Source organism: Hyaena hyaena, unplaced genomic scaffold, assembly GCF_003009895.1.
Source record: "Hyaena hyaena isolate Hyena2069 unplaced genomic scaffold, ASM300989v1 scaffold_658, whole genome shotgun sequence".
Taxonomy (NCBI): Eukaryota; Metazoa; Chordata; class Mammalia; order Carnivora; family Hyaenidae; genus Hyaena; species Hyaena hyaena.
In genome coordinates, this window is record NW_024081288.1 from 534,256 (window position 1) to 560,419 (window position 26,164).

Sequence of the window (26,164 nt, forward strand, 5' to 3'; positions counted from 1 at the left end):
ATGGTAGCTCATTGAACATCTGGAGCCTGACTTTAAGACCTTAGGTAAATGATTAGGGTTTTTTTTCCCAAGTTTTCATTTAAATTCTAGTTACTTAGCATACAGTGTGACATTAGTCTTAGGTGTAGATTTCAATGATGCATCATTTCCATACAACACCTAGTGCCAGCATGCCCCAGCCACCTCTCTTCTGATAACGATCGGGTTTTTTGTTTTTACAAATAGCTTATTGTCAAATTGGTTTCCATATAACACCCAGTGCTCATCCCCACAAGTGCCCTCCTCCACGCCCAGCTCCCCCCTCCCCCCCCCACACCCATCAGTCCTCAGTTTGTTCTCAGCATTCAAGAGTCTCTCATGGTTTGCCTCTCTCCCTTTCCCCCACCATTTCCGCCCTTCTTCTCCCCCATGGTCCTCCGTTAAGTTCCTCCTAACCCTCCTGTATGTGCAAACATATGGTATCTGTCCTTCTCTGCCTGACTTACTTCGCTCAGCATAACACCCTCAAGGTCCATCCATGTTGCTACCATCGGTTTGATAAATGATTAACTGATAAGTAATCTTTGGATGCCTGGACAGTTCCTTTTTTTATTATTAAAAAAAATTTTTTTATGTTTATTTTTGAGAGAGGAGAGGGAGGGGCAGAGGGAGAGGGAAACACAGAATCCGAAACAGGCTCCAGGTTCAGAGCTGTCAGCACAGAGCCCGACGCGGGGCTCGAACCCACGAACCGTGAGACCATGACCTGAGCCGAAGTCGGTGCTCAACCGACTGAGCCCCCCAGGTGCCCCGACAGACTACAATAGAATAAGCTTCTATATGCATTGAGAAACCAAAAAAAGAATTGCTTTGACTCGCTTTATTGAGAAATTCACTTTGTTGCGGTGGTCTGGAGCTGAGCCCGCATAATCTCCGAAGCGTGCCTGTGCTGCCGGTTCCCTTAATGGCAGCAAGCTGGGTCCCCTCTAAGCTCCACAAGTCATTTCCTAGAGACTTACTCAGGGGTTGCCCCCCGCATTTGGAAAGAACTTCCAACCCTCCACTCTAGCCAATTACAAACCGATATGACTACCCCAAAGGACTCCCATACCGCCAGCTTTAGGCGTGGCAGGTCCAGGCTGCGTTTTCAAAGCACCTCCCCACCCCCACCCCCGCCCAACCTCTGCATGATCTCAAACCTGAAAGTCTGCTTTTCTGAAAAGGCTTCAGAGGACCACTGCCCTTGAGCCTCAGTGGAAAAGACCGTATCGAGCGCTGTTAGCAGCTGACACAGCAATAAAGTTGACTTCATGTTTCCCAACTTAAAATAAACATCACTTCATCCTGATTACTGACGGCCATCCCACTGGGACACCAGACAGGATTCTTGGGAATCTTCCAGAAACCGCTGACCACAGAAGGAGACAGCTTCTGCCCAAGGTTAATTTTCGGATTCTTCGGCAGCCTTTTTCTTTCCCTTGACTCTACCATTCATGTTGCTATTGCTGTACTTGACATTCCCCAGCACTCAACTGAAAGGCTTCTCGGTAGGGGCTCCCTTATCTTCATCCTGTGACTTTTGACCCTCTGTGATCTTCTCCCACTTAAGAAAAAAAAAATCCAGTTTTTTCTCAGTCCGTAGCTGCTCTGAATTTAACTGCTGACAAAAATTTAATCATTCTTCCTTTATTTTTTTAAATGTATGTATTTATTTTGAGAGAGAGAGAGAGAGCAATGTGCAGGGGAGGGGCAGAGAGAGATGAGGAGAGAGAGAACCCCAAGCAGTTCTGCACCACCACCATGGAGCCCATTGAGGGGCTCGAACTCACAAACAATGAGATCGCGACCTGAGCCAAAACCCAGGCGCCCTTAATCAGTCTTCCTTTTTTTTTTATTTATTTTTTTTAATGTTTTATTTATTTCCAGGAGAGAGAGAGAGACAGCATGAGCAGGGGAGGGTCAGAAAGAGAGGGAGTCACAGACTGAAACAGGCTCCAGGCTCCGAGCTGGCAGTCAGCACAGAGCCCGACGCGGGGCTCGAACCCACGAACCGCGAGATCATGACCTAAGCGAAAGTCGGACGCTTAACCGACTAAGCCACCCAGGCGCCCCAACCAGTCTTCCTTTAAATGGAAATCTAGGGGCGCCTGGGCGGCTCAGTCGGTTAAGCGTCTGACTTCAGCTCAGGTCATGATCTCACGGTTTGTGGGTTTGAGCCCCGCGTCGGGCTCTGTGCTGACAGCTCGGAGCCTGGAGCCTGCTTCCGATTCTGTGTCTCCCTCTCTCTCTGACCCTCCCCGACTCGTGCTCTGTCTCTCTCCTCAAAAATAAATAAACGTTAAAAAAGATGTGTAATGTACCTCTAAGGAAGGTTCTTTTCCTTTTAGAGGCCCTTTCTGGTTCTTAAGTTTCCTTTACATCATTCGTTCCAAACTTTGGTCACATAACAATCAACCTCACATCAACAGAGTGCTTGATCTGTCATTACTAGGTCATTACAGCGCTACCAACAAAAGCTAGCCCGTCAGTAGTTTCTTCTTGTCAGACACCCTCGTCACAGGAACTGCCTAAATCCACTCACATTATCTGAGGGGACATTTCAAGGACCATATAATTAGCTCATGAAAAAGGATAGGCCCAATAGAGTCTCATTACGATGCCATTTCCTATGTGGATTCCAGACTTACATCCACCTTATATCCACACACGAACTTACCCCATTATATTTAGGGGGTAATTCTTAGAGACTTTCAGACTTCTGGGTTTGTTTGTTTGTTTGTTTGATGTTTATTTATTTATTTTGAAAGAGAGGGGGGGGAAAAAAGGGAGAGAAAGAGGGAGAGGAAGAGAGAGAAGGAGAGAGAGAATCCCAAGCAGGTTCCATGCTGTCAGTGAAGAGCCCGACGCGAGGCTCGATCTCACCTACTGTGACGTCGTGACCTGAGCGGAAATCAAGAATCGGACGCCCAACTGACTGAGCCGCCCGGGCGCCCTGAGACTTTCAGACTTTTAAAACTACCACCCCTCCTTTGGAACATGTTTTCCTGAAAAGAAGAAGCAGGCAGCGGTGAATTTGGCTAGCTCCCAGGAGAGATGCCGGGCTCTTCATGCACGCTCTGTGAGCTGCAGTGTGCAGATGATAGAAATGACACGACTTCTATTGTAGGAGACCCCTGCCCCCAAACCAGCTTATATTCATTAGCCAGGGGTGTCACGAGCAAACTCACAACCTTCGATTTCTTTTTGGCTAGCCAAGGGGGAGATCATGCTTCAGCAACCACTTCTTGCTGTGCCTATAAAAATACTACAGGTCAAGGGGCGCCTGCGTGGCTCAGTTGGTTAAGCGTCCGACTCCGGCTCAGGTCATGATCTCATGGTTCATGGGATCGAGCTCCATGTCGGGCTGTGTGCTGACAGCTCAGAGCCTGGAGCCTGCTTCAGATTCTGTGTCTCCCTCTCTCTCTGACCCTCCCCTGCTCATGCTGTCTCTCTGTCTCTCTCCGTCTCTTTCTCTCTCTCAAAAATAAACATTAAGCAAATTTAAAAATAAAATAAAAGATCCAAGACTTAACCTGAGAGTTCATGATGTAGCAGGAGAGCCAGACAAACCAACAGTTCTCAGTCAACGTGGCAAATATAATAATAAAACATAAAACATAAAGACAGGAAGCTGTATGGGCGACAGGTCAAAGGCAGGGCTATCAGTGAAGGCTTCCTGGTGGAGGGGACACTAAGCTGAATCTTAGGTAAGAATGAGACCAGTGCAGCGGTAGGGGTTGGATTAGTGGGACGAATAAAGTGTTCTAGGCAGAAAGAGTAGCAAGTTCAGCTGCAAGAAGCAGAAAGAGTAAAAGGCTAGATCATGACTGAGGCCGAGAAGGAATCACTAACAACTTGGAAGGGCTTTATATGCTCTTGGGTCCATTGAAGGAAAGTACGATTAAGGCATAGTTTATAAAGATTCAACAAGCACATACTGTGATCCAAGTTAACAAATCAACATAATTTCCCTACAGATGCTACGAAGGATACGGAAACATTTCATAGTAATGCCAAAAAGTTATAACCTGCATTAACCATGAGGAAAAAACCAAAGAATCCTAAATTAAGGGACATTCTATGTTTTGAACTCCAAAACGGTCAAGGCCAGGAAACAAGGGCTGAGGAGCCATTCCAGATTAAAGGAGAATAAACACGGCTAAATCCAATGCTTTATCCTGGATTGGATGTGGGAACGGAATACTTTTTTTCTTTTTTGTTTGAAAGAATATTAGCGGGACAATCAAGGCAATTCAGGTAGATAATATTGTATCGATGTTAATCGCCTGAACTTGAGAACTGTGCTGGGCTATGATTATATAAGAAAATGTCCTTGGGGTGCCTGGGTGGCTCAGTCGTTAAGTGTCCGACTTCAGCTCAGGTCATGATCTCACAGTTTGTGGGTTCGAGCCCCGCGTCTGGCTCTGTGCTGACAGCCAGCTCAGAGCCTGGAGCCTGCTTCCGATCCTATGCCTCCCTTGCTCTCTGACCCTCCCCTGCTCATGCTATCTCTCTCTCTCTCTCTCTCTCAGAAATAAATTTAAAAAACATTTAAAAAAATAAGAGAATGCCCTTTTGTTTCAGGACACGTATACTGAAGTATTTAGAGGTAACAGCGTCATGTCTACGACTTACTCTCAAATCGTTCAAGAAATATATATATATTTATATATTTGCATTTATATGTAAATGAGAGAGGAACATAAAGCAAACGTGGTGGACTGCTAACATTTGACGAATCTAGGGGCCCCTGGGTGGCTCAGTTGGTTAAGCATCCGACTCTTGATTTGGGCTCAGGTCACGATCCCACGGTTCGTGAGTTCAAGCCTCGCATGGGTCTCCACGCTGACAGCATGGAGCCTGCTTGGGATTGTCTCCTTCTCTCTCTGCCCCTCTCGTGCTTGCTTTCTGTATCTTTCTCAAAATAAATACAAATAAACTTAAAAATAAATGTTGAGGGGCACCTGGGTGGCTCAGTCAGTTAAGTGTCTGACACTCGATTTCACCTCAGGTCATGATCTCACAGTTTGTGAGTTCGAGCCCCATGTCAGGCTCCACGATGACAGTGTGGAGCCTGCTTAGGATTCTCTCTCTCTCTCTGGCCCTCCCCTGCTCTCTCTCTCTCTTTCAAAAATAAGTAAATAAACTTAAAAAAAAAAACACGTGAGGATTCTACGTAACGGTTCATCATGAATCCTCTATATTATTTTTGCAACTCTTCTGTAACCGTGACATTTTTTCCAAATAAGGTCACATCCTCCCTACCAAAAAAACAAAAAACAAAAAAAAAAACAAGTGCTGTGTCAGCACTCTGGCGGGCCCTGGGGGGTGAGGGTGAACAAGAGGCATCCCTGCCCTACAGGACTCAAGGTCTAGTGGGTCACTTTGGCTGCAGGTGCAAAGGGGTGAGGCCAGCCTTCCAGGAAAGTGACAACGATGTGGGTAAGAAACGGGGAAGCTTGGACGAACTAAGGAAGAGGCGGCAAAGCCAGAAGGGCATTAAAAGGACAATTTCTATGATCTGGTGACTAACAGGACTTGAGGGAGAGAACAAGCAGAGAAGGGCTTCGACAGTCTACTGCTTAGAGACCATGGTCCGATTCCCAGGTTCATGGAGAACAATGTGACTGGTTCGGGCCAGCCCCGTGGGGGCGGTCAAGTAGAGCCTGTGAACTCCAGGCTTGCGGTTTGGGGGAGAGGTCGGGGCTGAGATACAGTTTGGGGTGTTGTCAGCATTAGGGAGGTAGAAGGAGCCATGTGATAGGGAGAAGATGCAACAGAACCCCAGAGAAGCCTCTGGAGATCATGGTCTGAGTCTTGGCCCCACCCAAGGAAGTGTCTTTCAAGGTGGTTTTTTTTTTTTTCCTATTTTTATTTTTGAGAGAGAGAGAGAGAGACAGTCACACACACACACACACACACACACACACACACACACACACACGGAGTGCGTGCGAGCAAGGGAGGAGCAGAGAGAGAGAGAGGGAGATACAGAATCAGAAGCAGGCTCCAGGCTCTGAGCTAGCTGTCAGCACAGAGCCTGATGTGGGGCTCGAACCCACGAACCGTGAGCTCATGACCTGAACTGAAGCCGGACGCGCAGCTGACTGAGCCACCCAGGCGCCCCAAGTTCTTATTTTTCTACTGATGGTTTGGCTTATTTGCTAGATTTCTCCCAGCTTCGTGTGTGACTTTAGGAGTCTCCTCATTTTGTAGATTTGCGTTTTCCCATCTGTAAATGGGGACATGGGAAGGTGGTTGACTTAAGTACCTCCCCGGCGTAAAGGGGAAATAATTGAGGCCGTAAGTGGCAGTTACTCTCAGTTACTAACCTTAAACTTTGAGTTTAAGTTAAGCAATTCCTCCAGCCATCTCCTGCCTGCCTAGTGCCATGTGCCTTTCCATCTTGGTTTCTGGCCCTTCAACTGGAACCCAACAGTGATGGTGACCTGAGTTTACTAAGGGGTTTTAGAACAGTGCAGATGGCAAGGAATATGAGACAGGATTGAAAGAGATCAAAAATGAGGTAGCACTGGGGCGTCTGGGGGGCCCACCTGGCTCAGCTCATGATCTCACGGCTCCTGAGTTTGAGCCCCACATCCGGCTCATTGCTGTTTTCTCAGGGCCCGCTTCGGATCCTCTGCCCTCCTCTCTCTATCCCTACCCCTCCCCCGCTCACATTCTCTCTCTCAAAAAAAAATTTTTTTTTTTTTTAATTAATGAGGCAGCACTGACCTCGGCTCCAACACATACAATAAAACCCACAAATCTCCAGCGAAACCACCTGATGACTTTTGACAGTTCATCCTCCTGCCCAATGCAAACCTCCATCTGGATACATCTCCATCACCCCAGAAAATTCCTTTAACCCCTTCACAGTTAACCCCCGGCTCCCATCCCCCCAGCGGCAGCCACCATTCTGTTGACCTCCCTCCCTGAACATTTAAAAAATAATTTTGGGGGCGCCTGGGTGGCTCAGTTGGTTAAGCATTTTTAAAATAATTTTTATTAAACATGTAGGTTCTTTAGAGAAACTACGGAGAGTGTGAAGCTGGACTGTGCTTCGGATCGATAGGATCTTTAAACGCAGTCAAATAAAAGCCCTTCTGCTTCGCCCACCAAAAAACGCTTCGCAAGAGTTGGCCTCCGGCCACCAGTCTTTCTTCTCCGCTGGGACAAGGGTGGATTTGTTTAACCGCTTTGTTCTTTCCTTTTTCACCTGTTTGTGTTTAACTGGACCCTCGACCGCAATCTCTGTTAGGCGTTTTAACCATTTTTCGTGTTTAAGTAAGAGATAAACTTAAGCTCTCTGTCCAAACTCCGGGGCTTAGGTCCAAGCCTACGCCCCGCCCCCCGCCCAGTCCGCGGCGGCTTCCTAGGATTCCTCCAGGAGCCCCGGGGGAGGGGTCCCGCGGTGGGGGTTGCGAGTCCCCACCCCTACCTGCCCAGCCGCCGCGTCGCCCGCCCGGTCCTCCGGCTTTGCGGCCTGACCTTTGAGCCGCCTGCAAGTCACCAGCCTGGTGAGTGCGGGGGTCGGGGCGGCTTCCCTGTCCCCCACTCCCCGGGGGAGGGACGGTCTGGCGACCGCCGCGCAAAAGCCACCCTTCCGACCAGGGCCGGCCGGCCGGACACCGACTGCCCCCTGCCCGCCTGGGGGACCCCGCGAGCCCCGCTCGGCGGGGCCGGGCAGCGAGCGGACTGGACCTGCGGCTTCCCAGAGCCTCGCGGTCGCCCGAGGCTGCAGCGGCGCCACCGGGTCGTGCGGAGGCCCCTCATCCGCACAGGGACCGCAGGTGCAGCGCGGGCACCCGTCGCCGCGTGGCCGCTGCCCGGCCGCCGGGCCCCCGCCCAACCCGGCGGAAAAAAGGACATTTGCCCGGCGCGCCTGGCTTGCACGCCGAGGAGCGCAGGGGTCCAAAGTCGCTGTTGCAAAAGTCCCGCGTCTGATCTTGGGCCTTATCTCAGATTGATAGCAGGAAGGCCTTTGGAACCCATGCCAAATTTTAACAGCCGGCGAGGATTCCGAATGCTAGACGCTGGCAGTCGGCATTTAAGGCCTATTGGAGCTGTGTCTCTTTAAAAAAAAAAAAAAAAAAAAAAAAAGGCAATATATCAAAGGAAATATTAAAGCAAAGATTCTTTCCCTTTCCCCCTTGTCATTAATTTGCCCATCCGTGGGTGGGACCCCTCACTTCAAAGCAGGGAGATGCCAGAGAGAAAGGACCAAGATACAGGCAATTTGGGTCATCGTCTGGGCAGAGTCTGGGGAAAAAAAGAGGCGGCTCTGAGAAGTTGCCCGTTTTCCTTCTCCCACGGGGTTTCTTAGGTAATGCTGCTTTTTTTCCCCTTTTTCCTTTTCTGATCATTTTTCCTTGTCTTCTCCCCGTTCGCTGGTCACACTCTGGCCTAACGTCCCAGCGTGGAGTGGCCCTGCCTGTGAAGCTCCGGACCCTTTGCCAAACTGGCACCGCGCCTTGCTGGGCGGCAGGGAACGGCGGCGGGGCTGTCCCGCGGGGGTGCCCAGACCGCGTCCTTTTCTGCACCCCTCCGGTCGCGTGCAGCTGAAACTGGGTGGCCGTTCCCATTCAGTTCACGGACGAACAAATTTCGAAAAGTGCAGTTCAGAAAAAGGCAGAGCAGGAAGGTTCTGGCCTTTGAGCGGTCCGAGGAGGGAATCCGCGCCCGGCGCGCAGGGGGAGGGCGGCAGGAGCCGCTGTATGTGGCGGGAGGGGGGGGGCCGCCAATGAGGGAGCTGCCCGCCCCCGCCCCACCTTGGGGGCTAGGGCGCAGGCATAAAGGGCAGCGTCACCCCGGCCGAGCGGCCAGCTCTCGGAGGGTCACTGGCACCCAGGTACGGATATTGGGGTGCTGTGATTCCCCCCCCTTTTCAGAAAGATCACTTGAAACAGGCCCTGAAGATGTCTCCTGCCGGAGCGCCAGCCCTGTCTTCACCTTCCTACAGGTCTCTTCCTGCCGCGTGGCGTTAGTTTGTCCTGATAAAAACTCAGTCTGTATTGGGGTCTTACCAGGGCCTCAGGCCAGGTGTTTTGCTGAATGTGCCCGAGGGGGGGTTACCTTTTATCTTCTCTCTCTTAACCTTCCAGAGATCTCGCGCATGACCATGTCTTCCGTTAAGATTGAGTGTGTTTTGCCGGAGAACTGCCGATGCGGCGAATCTCCGGTGTGGGAGGAGGCGTCCAACTCTCTGCTCTTCGTAGACATTCCGGCAAAAAAGGTTTGCCGCTGGGATTCGCTCGGCAAGGGCGTGCAGCAAGTGACCGTGGGTAAGGGTGAAGGCTGGGCTCTGATCCGCGGGGATGGCTGTCTTTTCCCTGGGGGGTGGCGGTCACCTGATGTGTCGTTCCCGATGTGTCATTGTCCTGCTCTCTGTAGCCACGCTCTGTGTCCTCCCTCTTTGACCAGGAGTAAATTCTGGAGGGCCCATACTTCGCTCTTCCTCTGGGGGGGAGAGAGCAGCATTTCCCCATCTTGTTTGGCTGAGGCGGCGCACAGTAGGGTCTTTCCGTGACATCCTCAGGTAATGGCTTTAAAAGTTGGAGAGCCGGTTTGTGGCGCAGCAAAGGCCGTCTTATCTTGGGTCAGGCCAAGCCCTTCATCTGCAAAAAGAAATAACAGCCACATCCCTCTGAACATAAGAAGGGCTCTCAGACTCACAAAGCATCAACCAGGACTGTCTGGTCATGGCGACAAAATAGGATTCAGGACGAAATCCAAGGGCATTTGGATGAGATTGTTTATGGCCACCGGATTCGCAGTGGAGGGGTTTCTCATTCTCCGGCTTGGGTAGAGATGAGGACTCTGCTTCTTTTGTGTTGATGAGAAGAGATACCAGAAATTCCCGTGACCGGGGTAAAAAAAAAAAAAAAAGAAAAGAAAAGAAAAGTAATTCCTGTGACCTTGGGAGGCTCATCCCAGAACTGGTGACCTCAACCCCTTTTTTTTTTTTAAATGAGAGGGAACAGCTATTTTTTTGTAATTGTTGTGTTTATTTATTGAGGAGCAGAGAGGGAAGGAGAGAGAGAATCCCAAGCAGACTCCACACCGCCAGCACAGAGTCCAATGCGGGACTTGAACTCATGAACCGCGAGACCATGACCTGAGCTGAAACCCAGAGTCAGATGCTCAACTTACTGAGCCACCCAGGCGCCCCAAGAGGGACTGACCAGCTTTTTAATTCACCCGAGGATATCAGTGTGGCTAGAGGCAGAGACTGTGACCAGTGGTCAGAGCGGGGAGAGGGACTCGGTGCCTTCCCTATTGCCAGCATGCACACATTAGGGGCATATCCATCCCCACCTCCTATCTACAAACTACCCCCCCCACCATAGAAAAGGCTTATGACGTCAGCAGTAACTTAGGAAGTTATAGAAATTAGCCAACAGAAGCCTCAGGCCACAGGTCAGGATCCATGAGGAGAATGTGACCTTCCCAGGAGTGTCCTGCACATTCCCTCGGCCCCTCAATGGCTGGAATCAACTTCCGAACAGCGCTTTTTAGCCAAGGGCTGCTCCCAGAGCACCCGGAGGCTTGCACTTATGGAAGAGGGGCTTAGAAAATGTTCTCAAAATAAATTCTGGTAAGTTGGTTTCCTGTGATTGCTCACGATGGTAATCAGTCTCTCCGCTTTAGAAGTTTCCTAATACGTGGAAAAATAGTAAACCCAGGAAACCTAACATTTAAAAAATACAAAATATAGGGGCACCTGGGTGGCTCAGTCAGTTAAGCGTCAGCTTCGGTTCAGGTGATTTCTCGGTTCGTGAATTTGAGCCCACAATCAGTGCAGAGCCTGCTTGGGATTTTCTCTCTCTCTCTCTCTCTCTCTCTCTCTCTCTCCCTCTTCCCCAGCTGCACTCTCCCTCTCTCTTTCAAAATAAATAAATAAACTTTAAAAAAGAAAAAGGAAAAAGAGGGGCACCTGGGTGGCTCAGTTGGCTAAACGTCCAGCTTCAGCTCAGGTCATGATCTCGCGGTTTACAAGTTCGAGCCCCACGTCAGGCTCTGTGCTGACAGCTCGGAGCCTGGAGCCTGCTTTGGATTCTGTCTCCCTCTCTCTCTCTCTCTCTGCCCCTCCCTGCTCACACTCTGTCTCTCTCTCTCTCTCTCTCTCAGAACTAATACACATTAAAATAATTAAAAAAGAAGAAAGAGAGACAAGTCCTGTTTTGCAGGGAGAGTGAGCGGTGGCAAAGCCTAGTAGTCAGAACCAAACAGGGTTTGTGTCTCTGGATTTCCTGGAGAGCAGGTGAAGCGAGCATCACTTGCTCTGTGACAGCTACTCTGGTGTCCCCCTGTCCCCCCACCCCGGTTAGGGACCCCTCCTTCGAACTTGATGTGGCACCCGCCCCAGCCACGGCTGCCACGGAGTGACTTCTCTGCTTCTCCCAGTAGACTGGAAGCTTTCAGAACACTGCTCAATGAATGTGCTCGGTCATGTAGCCTGCGCCCTTCACCCGAAGGGAGAGGACGCTCCCGTCATCAAAAGAGCCGGAACCCTCTTGGAGATGCCTGGTGGCGAGATGCCTGGTGGCGCGATGCCCGCAGCGGGCCGCTCAGCCACTGGCCCGCCCGTCGCGTTCTGAAATGCTGCCTTTGCTTCTGTAGATGCCCCCGTCAGCTCTGTGGCCCTTCGCCAGTCAGGAGGCTACGTCGCCACCATCGGAACAAAGTTCTGTGCTTTGAACTGGGAAGATCAGACGGTGGCCGTCCTGGGCACAGTCGATAAGGACAAGAAAAACAATCGATTCAATGATGGGAAGGTGGATCCCGCCGGGAGATACTTTGCTGGTACGGTTTATCTCTAGCACCTGTTGACTGAGCTTTGGCGAAAAGCAAGGCTTAGCGTTGGTGAGAGCGCTACTCGTTACCATTACTTGAAGAGCTTTTCACTGAAAACAAAATCCCATGAGAAAGGATTCATAAATATTCCTTTCAATTTCTGTCTCTAGCAGAGACTAAAATGTGCATGGTACGTACTACTGTAGTTGAAATGAGTTTTAAAAGAGAGGTGGGGCGCCTGGGTGGCTCAGTCGGTTAAGAATCTAACTCTTGGGGCGCCTGGGTGGCTTAGTCGGTTAAGCGTCCGACTTTCGCTTAGGTCATGATCTCGCGGTTCGTGGGTTCGAGCCCCGCGTCGGGCTCTGTGCTGACTGCCAGCTCAGAACCTGGAGCCTGTTTCAGAGTCTGTGTCTCCCTCTCTCTCTGACCCTCCCCTGCTCATGCTGCTCTCTCTCTCTCTCTCTCTCTCCCCTAGAAATAAATAAAAATAAATAAAAAAAATAAAAAAAAAAGAATCTAACTCTTGATCTCAGCTTGGGTCTTGATCTCAAGGTCGTGAGTTCAAGCCCCACATTGGGCGTGGAGCCTACTTAAAAGAAAAAAGAAAAAAGATCAAATAAAATTGAGGTTTTGTGGTTGCTGATGATGTTTCACTTGGAACTAATTTCCAAGTTACGGAGAAAAAGGTGAGAGTAGTACAGACAACAGCTGTTGTTTGATTTCCTGCTGAAACATTTGAAAAGAAGTGGCCCATATCACATGCCTTAACCCCCAAAAACACTTGCGTGTGAATTTCCCAAGAAAAATGACATATTCCTGCACGGCCATAGTACAGCTATCACCTTAAAGAAGTTTAACACTGGGGTGCCTGAGTGGTTCAGTCGGTGAAGCATCTGACTCTTGGTTTCGGCTCAAGTCATGATCTCATGGATTTGTGGGTTCGAGCCCCAAGTCGGACTCTGTGCTGGCAGCACTGAGCCTGCTTGGGATTCTCTCTCTCTCTCTCTCTCTCTCTCTCTCTCTCTCTCCCTCTGCCCCTCCCCCACTTGCTCACACATGCTCTCACTCTCTCTCTCTCAAAATAAAGAAACATTTTTAAAAAGTTTACATTATACAATTTTACCTGATGTACCATCTATATTTCAGTTTTGTCCACTAACCAAATAATGTCCTTCACAGCATTTCTTCCCCTCTGGCACAGGATGCAGACTATGATTCTGCATTGCATTTAGTTGACATGCCTCTTTAATCTTTAGTCAGAAACAGAACATAGCCTTTCTTGTTTTTTATGACACTGCTCTTTTTTGAAGAATATAGTCTCATGCAACTCCCCCTGTTTTTAAAATGTATTATTATTTTTTAATGTTTTATTTATTTTTTTTTTTTGAGAGAAAGAGAGACTGCGTGAGCAGGGGAGGGTCAGAGAGAGAAGGAGACACAGAATCCAAAGCAGGCTCCAGGCTCCGAGCTGTCAGCACAGAGCCCGATGGGGGCCTCGAACCCAAAAACTGTGAGATCATGACCTGAGCCGAAGTCGGACACTCAACCGACACTCACCCAGGTGCCCCAGTTCTGTGGCACTGTGTGAGACAAAATAAAGATGTCTTCAGGGGTGCCTGATATTTTGATCGATATTTGCATGGTGTAGCTTTTCCCATCCTTTCACTTTGTCGCTATCAATATCATTATATCTGAAGTGAGTTTCTTATGCATAGCAGATAGTTGGATTTTTTTTTAAAAAAGCATCTTGACAATATTTTAATTGATGTATTTAGATTATTTACATTTAGTGTAATTGATAATATGTTTTGACTTAGATCTACCGTTTTGTTAATTTCTTTCTCTTCTTTCCCTCTGTATTTTTGGTTCCTCTGTTTCTCCTTTCCTGCCTGCTTTTGGGTTGTGTGAACATTCTTTTAGAATTCAATATTAATTTATTTGTGGTGACCTTTTACTATATCTCTCTGTAGTTTTTAAGGGCTTCTGAAGGGACCACAAAATATACAGTTAACTTTTTGCAAACTAGAACCAATATTTTACCATTTCAATTGATCATCACTTATTTATGCTATAGTTGTCTTTTTTCAATGTTTATTTTGAGAGAGAGAGAGAGAGCACACACACAAGAGGGGCAGAGAGAGAGAGAGAGAGAGAGAGAGAGAGGGAGGGAGAATTCCAAGCAGATTCCTCACATCAGTGCAAAACCTGAATCAGGGCTTGATCTCATGAACCGTGAGATCGTGACATGAGCCAAAATCAAGAGGAGGACACTTAACTGACTGAGCCCCCAGGCACCCCTGTGTCCCTGTGTTGTCTTTATATACGTACATTTAAGCCCCATCAGAAAATGTGATTTTTGGGGCGTCTGGGGGGTTTAGTCTGTTGGGCATCCAACTTTGGCTTAGGTCATGGTCTCGAAGTTTGTGGGTTTGAGCCCTGAGTGGGGCTCCGTGCTGACAGCTCAGAGCCTGGAGCCTGCTTCCGATTCTGTGTCTCCCTCTCTCTCTCTTCCCTCCCCTGCTGGTGCTCTGTCTCTCTCTAAAATAAATAAGCACTTTAAAAAATTAATAAAAGAAAATGTGATTTTTGCTTTTACCTGTCAGAAATATTTTTAAAGAACTGGGGCAGCTGGCTGGCTCAGTTTATAAAGTGCGAGACTCTTAATCTCTGGGTCGTGAGTTCAAGTCTCAGGTTGGGTGTGGAGATGACTCAAAAATAAAATCTTGTACAAAAAAATATTTTAAAGAGCTAAAGAGAAGAACAGTCTATTATATTTACTATTTCTATTGCTCTTCCTCTATTCTGATGTTCCAAGCTGCCTTTTGGTATCATTTCCCTTCTCTCTAAAGACCTTCCTTTAGCAATTCTGTTCGAGCAGGTCTGCTGGCTATGAATTCTTTCAGTTTTACTTCATAGGAAAATGTCTTTACTTCACCTTCATTCTGGAAGGATATTTTTACTGAATATGGAATTCTAGGCTGACGCTTTTTTTATAAAGTAATTTTTAACGTTTATTTATTTATTTTTGAAAGAGAAAGAGACAGAGCGCAAGGAGGGGAGGGGCAGGTTGAGAGAGAGACACAGAATCTGAAGCAGGGTCCAGGCTCTGAGCTGTCAGCACAGAGCCCGACGTGGGGCTCGAACGCATGAATTGTGAGATCATGACTTGAGCTGAAGTCAGCCTTCCAAATGACTGAGCCACCCAGGCACCCTAGGTTGACACTTTTTTAAAAGTAATCTCGAGGTCCAGCGTGGGGTCGAACTCATGACCCCGAAATCAAGAGTTCCCTCCTCCACTGACTGAGCCAGCCGGGCATCCCTGGATAATTTCTATTGACCTATCATTGGCAACACTTTTTCCTTCATCATCTCAATCCCACTAGCGAATCCATCCAGTGAGTTTCTTTACTTCACTTATTTTCTTTTACAATTCTAAAGCTTTTATTTGGTTATCCATTATATCTTCTACATCTTTGTTTTTTTTTTTTATCTTCTGCATCTTTGAATCGCCAAGTGATTTTGGATGGTATCCTAGACATTTTGACTATTATCTTGTGACTGTGGGTCTTGTTTAAATCCTATGGCAAATGTTGGGGCACCCGGGTGGCTCAGTCAGTTAAGCGTCCGACTTCGGCTCAGGTCATGATCTCCCGGTTCGCGAGTTCGAGCCCCGCATTGGGCTCTGTGCTGGCAGCTCAGAGCCTGGAACCTGCTTTGGATTCTGTGTCTCCCTATCTCTCTGCCCCTCCCTGGCTCATGGTGTGTCTCTTTCTCTCTCTCTCAAAAATAAATAAACATTAAAAAAAAATTTTTTTTAAATCCTATGGTGAACGTTGACACATTTGTCTTAGTAAGCAACGTGTATGTTTAGGTTCAGAGCATTTAACAGAAAGGCTCTAACCTGCGGTCTGTTAGGTCCTGTGGGATCTGGCCCCCACATGGGCCACTCCGCGCTGGTCTGAGACTCAGGAGTTCAAGCCACAGGGCAGGCTCAGTCTCTGGTATGCTAATTAGAACCAGATTCGTGCCCGTACAAGTAGAAGATGAGCCCAGGAGATCATAAACAGCCTGAGGGAATGGCATTCCCGAACGACATCCCTCGTCGCTATCTCCAGGTGCTTTCCATTTTCCTGGAGTTGTGCTTATCATTCCTCCAGCCGGAAGCCACCCATCTCTAGGACTGTGCTGTCTCTGGGGCCAAACAGCAGGAGGGAGAGAGAGAGGGGGAGAGAGAGAGAGAGTAAAAACAGCAGCGTTCGGTTCTGTGTTTTTGAAGCTGCAGCTTCACCAGGTGGACAGGAATGTCCCCTTCCCCAAGTCTCGGTTCCTGCACTTTCCGTCGCCGGCCCCTCTCTACTGTCACTACCCTTGCCACGGAACTGACGGAATGGAGACAGGAGTGGAAAATAACCAGGGGATGTGTTCCAACCTCTGGGCCTCAGGAGTTTCCTTTCCTGCTCCTTGGATTCCGGTCTTTACCACGGTGCTCACTCTCCAAGTGCCAGGCCGTGTTGAATTCAAGCCGGGACGCACTGGAAAATCAAACAGAGCACTCACCACCAACTGGCGGCACTGCACATTCGGCTGTTCTTCCCCTGAGCTGCCTGACATTCACTTTTCAGACTTCTCAAATGGCTACACGGTGTGTTTTGTCCAGACTTCGTAGTTGGGCTCAGTGCGACAAAATGGAGCTGGTGAAGATGTCCTCCTTCCTTATCAGGAATGAGACCCGTTGGCATAAGTGGGGGAGGGGCAGAGGGAGAGGGGGACAGAGGATCAGAAGCGGGCTCCGCCCTGGCAGCAGAGAGCCCGACGCGGGGCTCAAACTCACAAACCATGAGATCATGACCTGAGCCAAAGTCGGGCGCTCAACCGACTGGGCCACCCAGGCACCCTGGTAGTTGTCATTTTTTGAAATAGGGGGCCCAGGTTGGAATTGTATGGTCATTTCCTTGATTTGGTGATGGGCCAGGAGCCCTGGTGATAAAAGATGGTGTAGGGGCGCGGGGCAGGGAGCTGACCTCGGTGCTTTTTGGGTTCCACAGGCACCATGGCTGAGGAAACGGCCCCAGCCGTTCTGGAGCGGCACCAGGGCTCCCTGTACTCGCTCTTTCCTGACCACCACGTGGAAAAGTACTTTGACCAGGTGGACATCTCCAATGGTTTGGATTGGTCCCTGGACCACAAAATCTTCTATTACATTGACAGCCTGTCCTACTCCGTGGATGCCTTTGACTACGACCTGCAGACAGGAAAGATCTGTATGTACTTTTTCATTACTGTTGGTATTTTCCCCCTATGTATTTAACCAGTAAGCTGCCTCTTCCTCAACTCGTCTGCAAAGGTCCTTACTTGGGGGCGGGTGGCACGTGGGTGGCTCAGTCAGTTGAGCATCTGACTCTCGATCTCGGTTCGGGTCATGATCTCACGGTTCGTGAGTTCGAGCCCGGAGTCAGGCTCTGTACTGACAGCACAGAGCCTGCTTAGAATTCTCTCTCTCTTCTTTCTGCCCCTCCCCTACTCATGCTCTCTAAATGCATACATACATACATAAATACATACACACATACATACATACATACACTTAAAAAAAAGAAAAGGTCCTTAGTTGTCAAATAAGGGACTGTCTGGTTGTTACTATGCCAATATAGTCATAATTACACAGACTTGACTATTTTGCCAGTCAAGCCGTGGCCCTCAACACATTTAGCTGTGGCTGCTGTTGGCATAATATGAATAGATCCCTGATCCCCTTTCTTGCCACCATCTCTAGAAAGAGGCTCACCTTGAAATGGATCCTGTTCTGCCAGATGTGCCTAGAAGGGAAGCCATCATACACAGCACAGTGAGATCAAAGAACAGAAAGTGAGGGTTTGGGGTAGAAGTCTCTCACTTGCACTGTAGTTAGCCATAGGAAGACACAGAGAGACAAATGGATAATCTTCCGAAGTGGAAAAGTTTACAATTAGTTGAAGACTGTTCAGTTCCGTCAATGGGTTCTACATGAGCCATAGTTGGAAGCTGGGACAGAAGGAATTCTTGAGAAAAATCTAGAAGGGAGTACTTGAAACTGCTTTGTGAAAGGTGCCAAACCACAAGAGCCAAACCCATAATGAAAATGACTTGGAAAAAAATCACAAGGCTCTCGTGTAATTTAACCAGAGGCGAACTATTTCGGTATGGATGTTTTTGCTCTGAGATATATAGCACTCTGTTTTATGACTGTTTTTACCCATTTTTACTTACCCATATTTTTCTTATTTAAAAAAAATTTTAGTGTTTATTTTTAAGAGAGAGAGACAGAGCACAAGCAGGGGAGGGGCAGAGAGAGAGGGAGACACAGAATCGGAAGCAGGCTCCAGGCTCTGAGCTGTCAGCACAGAGCCCGACGCAGGACTCGAACTCATGAATTGTGAGATCATGACCTGAGCTAAAGTCAGATGCTTAACGAACTGAGCCATCCAGGAGCCCCTACTTACACATGTTTTTAACTTTTTTTTCTTCCATTATAACCCAGTGCAGTTACTATATTGACCTGGATTTTGTAGTTCCTCTGGAGTTTGATTCCCCCTTTAATGCCAGTGGGTTGGCTCCAGAATACCCTTCCTTTCAGGAACAAGCTTTTTTTTAATGTTTTTAAATGTTTGTTTATTTTTGAGAGAGAGAGAGGGCATGAGCGTGAGTAGGGGAGGGGCAGAGAGAGAGAGACAGAAGCTGAAACAGGCTGTGCGCTGACAGTAGAGAGCCCGAGGCAGAGCTCAAACTCACAAACCCCGTGAGATCTTGACCTGAGCCGAAGTCGGATGCTTAACCGACTGAGCCACCCAGGCGCCCCAGGAACAAGCTCTTTAATGTTTAGTTTTGATAAGATGATTTTGGAGCATTCAGTCAGGCAGAAACAGAACTCGTACATCTTACTAGTTCTTGCACATGAACTGTTCACATGGCACCATTATTTTTATAAGTAAAACCACAGAGGTCTAAACATAGACTGAAACGTATCTTTTTTTTTTTTTTTTTTTTTGACTGAAACGTATCTGATGTAGATGTGCAAGAGCTTTAGTTCGGGTCAGCCTCCAAAAGCACTATTGGTATTTTATTGAGAATTCTACTTTGGGGGGCGCCTGGGTGGCTCAGTCGGTTAAGCATCCAACTCTGGCTCAGATGATGATCTCACGGCTTGTGAGTTCAAGCCCCACATCAGGCTTTACTGACAGCTTGGAGCCTGGAGCCTGTTTCAGATTCTGTGTCTCCCTCTCTCTCTGACCTTCCCCCGCTCATGCTCTGTCTGTCTCTCAGAAACGAATACATGTTTTAACATTAAAAAAAAAAAAAAAGAATTCTACTTTTTGGGGCACCTGGGTGGCTCAGTCAGCTGAGCGTCTGACTTCAGCTCAGGTCATGATCTCACGGTTTGGGAGTCTGAGCCCGGTATCGGGCTGTCTGCTCTCAGCGCAGAGCCCCCTTCAGATCCTCTGCCACTCCCCTACTTGCAATCTCTCTCTCAAAAGTAAATAAACATTTAAAAAAAAGAATTCTATGTTTCTTCTCTCATCCTCTGAAAGCTTAGACAGACAAGTCTGTACCCAAACTAAAGAGAGTATTATCAGCCCCAAATCGTGTGGTAAAAATCCTTTGTTGAGGAGTGCCCACTTTCATTTCTGGACATTTTTGTTTTTTATTATTTATTTATTTAATTTTAAAAATTTATTTATTTCAAGAGAGACAGAGAGAGCACAAGTCGGGGAAGGACAGAGGGAGGGAGAGACTCTCAAGCAGACTCTGGACAGCCACCACAGAGCCAGACCGGGGCTCGAACTCACGAAACCCCGAGATCATGACCTGAGCTGAAACCAGGAGTCGGACGCTTAACCGACTGAGCCCCCCAGGCGCTGCTGGGCAGTTTTGTTTTACCGCTACAAATTCTTCTAAACCATGCCACACGCCAGCCCCTGGATAAGCAGCCGTGATCAGGATTTACAGCCACCTTGAGCGTCACCGTCTGATGCTCAGGATTGAGCAGCCTGATTTGGTGTGTGTGTGTGTGTGTTTAACTACAGCCAACCGCAGAAGCGTGTACAAGCTGGAGAAAGAAGAACAAATTCCGGATGGAATGTGCATTGATGCGGAGGGGAAGCTCTGGGTGGCCTGTTACAATGGAGGAAGAGTGATTCGTTTAGATCCTGAGACAGGTAAAAAAAAAAAAAAAAAAAAAAAAAATCCCTGCCCTATCTAGAAAAATCCAGACACTGGCAACGGGAGAAACTTCATGACCGACAAAGTTATACAGAGATATATTCAAAGGTTTCAGGAGGGTGATTTTGGACATAAAGGCCAAACGTATAATCCCAAATTTAGTCAGAACCTCCTTTCCTGCGGAGGTAAGTCTTTGGGCCCAACACAAATTGTCAGGGAAGGTAAGTCAAATACATGGCTCAAGTCTGACTTCAGGGTTTTGATTCCTCTTTGTGGAATATCGCTAATCGTCCGCAAGGAGTCCAGAAAGGCTGTGTAGGTTGAAGATTGGCTGGAGCTAGACCTTGAATAAAATATTCGGTCCTCTAGGGAAAAGACTCCAAACCGTGAAGTTGCCCGTTGATAAAACAACTTCGTGCTGCTTCGGAGGGAAGGACTACTCTGAAATGTACGTGACCTGTGCCCGGGACGGAATGGACCCCAAGGGGCTTCTGCAGCAGCCTCAAGCTGGTGGGATCTTCAAGGTGATCTGGCTATTTCTTTTCTCTTGAGGGTGAGGTTGGGGAGATCCTTGGCAAAGTAACTGAGCCCTTAGTCCCTTTTCACACTTGCAAAACATAATTACATTTAGCGCTTTAGGCTCATCATGGTAGGCTTTTTTTTTTTTTTTAAATATTTTTATTTATTTCTAGGAGAGAGAGAGAGACAGCGTGAGCAGGGGAGGGTCAGAGAGAGAAGGAGACACAGACTCTGAAATAGGCTCCAGGCTCTGAGCTGGCAATCAGCACAGAGCCCGACGCGGGGCTCGAACCCACGAACCGCGAGATCATGACCTAAGCGAAAGTCGGACGCTTAACCGACTAAGCCACCCAGGCGCCCCTATGGTAGGGTTTTAAAAACACTTTATTTAGGGGCACCTGGATGGCTCAGTCAGTTGAGCCTCCATCTTTGGCTCAGGTCATGATCTCATGGTTCGTGGGCTCGAGCCCCACATTGGGCTCTGTGCTGACAGCTAGCTCAGAGCCTGGAGCCTATCTTCGGATTCTGTGTGTGTGTCTCTCTCTAACCCTCCCCTGCTCATGCTGCCTCTCTCTTTCTCTCTCTCAGAAATAAATACACTTTAAAAAATAAGATCAGCTGATTGTTTTGATGTCACAAGAATATCTTTGGGTTTCTTCTTTTTTTGCAACAAAACAAACACTGGTAAAAGTAATAGACATTTCAAGCTGAAGAGAAGATGGTAGAAATAAAATCAGGTATTTTTTAAAATTTTATTTTAGAGAAAGAGAACACACAAGCGGGGGAGAGAGGCAGAGAGAGAGAGAATATCTTAAGCAGGCTCCATGCTCAGCACAGAGCCCTACTCAGAGCTCAATCCCACGTCCCCGGGATCATGACCTGAGCCAAAATCAAGAGTTGGATGCTCAACCCCCTGAGGCACCCAGGTGCCCCAATTCAGGTTTAAATACAAGTTAATTGTAGATAGTTTCTAGTTGGATTACTATCGATGGACCACCTAATCATCTAATCCCTTTTCATGATAGGAAATAAAACAAGGATAATTGGTGGCTAAATATATTATTATGAATCACAAAACTGCTTTTGAAGAATACTTGTGAATTATCTTTTAGCAACGTTTCTCTCTTTTCTTTTTTTTTAACAGATAACTGGCCTGGGAGTTAAAGGAATTCCTCCCTATCCCTACGCAGGATGAGTGGCAGGCCTTCTTTCCTACTGGAGGAACTTTGGAAGACACATAGAAAATTCTAGAGTTGAAATTTCAATCTAGTTACAAAGAAATTAAAGAAATGATGTGATTAACAGGGCTAAATTTTTATTTACAATTTTTTTAAGGTAGAGCATTTTAGTAAGGGGTGACAGATAGTTCTCATAACACACTACTACAAGGCCTTCTGAAAAGGTAGTATAGAAATGTAAAGAATTGTTCAGCCGTCAACCAGCCTCTTGATTCTTTGCAAATTGCTAGAAGGGGAAAGGGAGGGGGGGACCATATCTGTTCTGCATTTCTTACTTATTAAACCTAAAGCATCAAAACACTAATAAATACTGGCCTGAACGACTTACTATGATTCTCTTCCTTTTTATTTTTATCATAATCTTAAAAAATATACTGCAGTGCTAACCTACCCTCATATTATTCTTCGTATATGCTATTTTTTGCAAGCTAAAATATTCCTGGAGGATAAGAATTAAGCACTCTAGCAAAATCCATGGTTCCAACAGCCACCTAATAAATATAAAAGTACTATACGACTTTATAGAAAGAATACTTTTATAATTTTTAATGTGTATTTATTTTTAAGAGAGAGACAGAGACAGAGCATGCGTGGGGGAGGGGCAGAGAGAGAGAGGGAGACACAGAATCGGAAGCAGGCTCCAGGCTCTGAGCTGTCGGCACAGAGCCCGATCCACGCCTCAAACTCGCAAACCATGAGATCATGACCCGAGCCAAAGTTGAACGCTTAACCAACTGAGCCACCCAGGCACCCCTAGAAAGAATACGTTTTTAAAAAATAGCTTTATTGGGTTATACTAGACCTACACATATTTAAAGTGTACAATTTGATAAATTTGACATACATCAATGAAACCAACACCATAAGCAAGATAATGAATCTATCCACCACTCCAAGACTTTCTCTGTGTCTCTTTGTAATCCTTTCCTTTGGTCCTTCTGTATGTCTACCCTCATCGCCAGGAAAACACTGATCTGATTTCTGTCACAATTAACTAGCCTTAAAATTGGCTAGTGTGATTTCTCCAACTTTGTTCTTTTTCAAAATTGTCTTAGCTATTCTAGTTCCTTTGGCTTTCCATATAAATTTTAGAATCTGCTTAATGAGACCTATAAAAAAATCATGCTGCAGTTTTAATTGAAGTTGCTTTAAATCTGTGGAACAATTTGGAGAGTTTGGCATCTTTACTATTTTGAGTCTTCCACTTCAGAAACATGGTGTGTCTTTCCAATTATTTAGGTCTTCACATTTTTTCATCAGTATTTTGTAGGTCTCAGCATATCGATCTTGTACATGTTTTGTTAGATTTATATTTGAGAACAATGTGCATTCTGCTGTTATGAGTGGAGTGTTTTATAAATGCCAGTTAGATTCAGTTGGTTGTTGGTGGTGTTCAGTTCTTCTATATCCTTCCTGAGCTTCTGTCTTCTAGTTTTATCTGTTAATGGGGACGGAGTGTTGTAATCCCCATCTATAATTTTGGATTTGTCTGTCTATTCAGTTCTGACAGTTTTGAATTTGTGTATTATTGAACTCAGTTGTTAGGTGCATACACCTTTAAAATTGTGTGTTTTCGGAGGCACTTGGGTGGCTCCGTTGGTTAAGCGTCCGACTCTTGATTTCTGCTCAGGTCATGATCTCACAGTTCATGGGACCAAGCCCCACGTTGGGTTCCATGTTGATAGTAGGAAGACTGTTTGGGATTCTCTCTCCTCTCTCCCTCTCTCTCAAAATAAAAGAAATAAACAGTAAAAAAATTTGTATGTATTTTTGGTGAATTGACTTTTTTTCAATATGTAATGTCTCTATCCCTTGAAAATCCATTGAAATCTGAAAATCCATCAAAGTTAGATTTTTTTTTAGGTAGAGTGCATTTTTTAATGACTGATTTGGAATATAGACTTGATCTAAAATGGTTACCAGAATGTAGTTTCAAAGGGGCACATGCACCCCCATGTTTATAGCAGCACTATCAACAATAGCCACAGTATGGAAAGAGCCCAAATGTGCATTGATGGATGAGTGGATAAAGGAGATGGGGTACACATATACAATGGAGTATTACTCGCCAATCAAAAAGAATGAAATCTTGCCATTTGCAACTATGTGGATAGAACTAGACGGTATTATGTTAAGCGAAATTAGTCAGTCCGAGAAAGACAAATATCATATGACCACTCATATGAGGACTTTAAGATACAAAACAGATGAACACAAGGGAAGGGAAGCAAAAATAATATAAAAATGGAGGGGGACAAAACATAAGAGACTCTTCAATATAGAGAACAAACAGAGGGTTGCTGGAGGGGTTGTAGGAGAGGGGATGGGCTAAATGGGTGGGGGTATTAAGGCATCTATTCCTGAAATCATTGTTGCACTATGTGCTAACTAACTTGGATGTTAATTAAAAATTAAAACATATTTTTGGGGCGCCTGGGTGGCTTAGTCGGTTAAGCGTCCGACTTTCGCTTAGGTCATGATCTCGCGATTCGTGGGTTCGAGCCCCGCGTTGGGCTCTGTGCTGACTGCCAGCTCAGAGCCTGGAGCCTGTTTCAGTCTGTGACTCCCTCTCTCTCTGACCCTTCCCTGCTCACGCTGTCTCTCTCTCTCCTAGAAATAAATAAAACATTAAAAAAAAATTAAAACATATTTTTAAAAAATTTTAAAATAAATTTTAAAAATAAATGAAATAGTCACCAGAATATTATTTGCTTATTTTTAATTTTTTTTAACACTTATTTTATTTTGGAGAGACAGAGAAACAGAGCATGAGCAAGAGAGGGCAGAGAGAGAGGGAGAGACAGAATCCAAAGAAGGCTCCAGGCTCCAAGCAGTCAGCCCAGAGCTCGACACAGGGTTTGAACCCACGAACCACAAGATCATGCTCTGAGCAGAAGTGAGCTGCTTAACCAACTGAGCCACCCAGGTGCCCCTGTTTGTTTATTTTTAATTTACATCCAAGTTACCTAGCATATAGTGCAATGTTGATTTCAAGAGTAGATTCCAGTGATTCATCCCTTATGTATAACACCCAGTGCTCATCCCAACAAGTGTCCTCACTAATGCCCCTTATCCATTTAGCCCATCCCCCCACCCACAGCCCCTCTAGCAACCCTCAGTTTCTCTCTCTGTATCTAAGAGTCTCTTATGTTTTGTCTCCCTCCCTGTGTTTACATTATTTTTGCTTCTCTTCCCTTATGTTCATCTGCTTTGCATCTTATAAGTTTTTTTTTTAATGTTTTATTTATTTCTAAGAAAGAGAGAGAGACAGCGTGAGCAGGGGAGGGTCAGAGAGAGAGGGAGTCACAGACTGAAACAGGCTCCAGGCTCTGAGCTGGCAGTCAGCACAGAGCCCGACACGGGGCTCGAACCCACGAACCACAAGATCATGACCCGAGCGAAAGTCGGATGCTTAACCGACTAAGCCACCCAGGCACCCCTGCTTTTCATCTTAAATTACACATATGAGTGAAGTCATATGATATTTGCCTTTCTTTGACTCCGTTGTTTCGCTTAGCATAATACCCTCTAGTTCCAAGGTTAAATTTTTTTTTAAAGATTTTGTTTTTTAAGTAATCTCTACACCCAACATGGGGCTCAAACTTAGAACCCTAAGATCAAGAGTCACGGGGCACTGAACCGGCCAGGTATCCCATCAAGGTTAATTCTTTTGCTTTCAGCCATCAAGGTATTTACCATTTCTGTTGTTCTTCCTTCATTCCTGATGCTTCAGGTTTCTTTCTGTCTCCTTTTTACTGTCTGAAGAACTTCCTTTAACAGTTTTGTTGGAGTAGGTCTGCTGGCCATGAATTCTCTCAGTTCACGTCATATGAGAATGTCTTTCTTTATTTTGTCTTCATCCCTGAAGGTTATTTTCACTGGATATAGATCACGGTTGATAGTTCTCTTCTTTCAACCTCTTGACACTTCAAAAACATGCTTTTTCTGGGGCACCTGCGTGGTTCAATGGATTAAGCATCCGACTCTTTTTTTTTTTTAATATTTTTATTTATTTCTAGGAGAGAGAGAGAGAGAGAGAGAGACAGCGTGAGCAAGGGAGGGTCAGAGAGAGAGGGAGATACAGACTCTGAAATAGGCTCCAGGCTCCGAGCTGGCAGTCAGCACAGAGCCGACGCGGGGCTCGAACCCACGAACGTGAGATCATGACCTAAGCGAAAGTCGGACGCTTAACCGACTAAGCCACCCAGGCGCCCCACCCGACTCTTGATTTCAGCTCAGATCATGATCTCACATTTCATGAGATTGAGGCCCGTGGTGGGCTTTGCTCTGGCAGCAAGGAGCCTGCCTGGGATTCTCTCTCTCCCTCTCTCTTTGCCCCTCCTCCATTTGTGTGTGCTCTCTCTCTCAAAATAAAAAAAAAATTTAAGTTAAAATTT

General features: G+C 46.6%; 1 protein-coding gene across 11 annotated transcripts in view; it reads left to right on the plus strand.

The window, feature by feature from the left end:
- The window catches only part of LOC120219876 (regucalcin), a 175,570-nt gene extending 153,479 nt beyond the window's left edge, over window positions 1-22,091 (plus strand). For 6 of the 11 annotated variants that reach the window (XM_039216770.1, XM_039216762.1, XM_039216763.1 and 3 more), the window contains 6 exons: window positions 9,123-9,302; window positions 11,641-11,823; window positions 16,860-17,075; window positions 19,875-20,006; window positions 20,380-20,534; window positions 21,674-22,091. In XM_039216770.1, the coding sequence (XP_039072701.1) occupies window positions 9,123-9,302; window positions 11,641-11,823; window positions 16,860-17,075; window positions 19,875-20,006; window positions 20,380-20,534; window positions 21,674-21,724 (917 nt within the window). In that variant the 3' untranslated portion in view covers window positions 21,725-22,091. The other 5 variants (XM_039216773.1, XM_039216772.1, XM_039216774.1 and 2 more) reach the window with 5 other exon arrangements.
- Window positions 22,092-26,164: the final 4,073 nt, after the last annotated feature.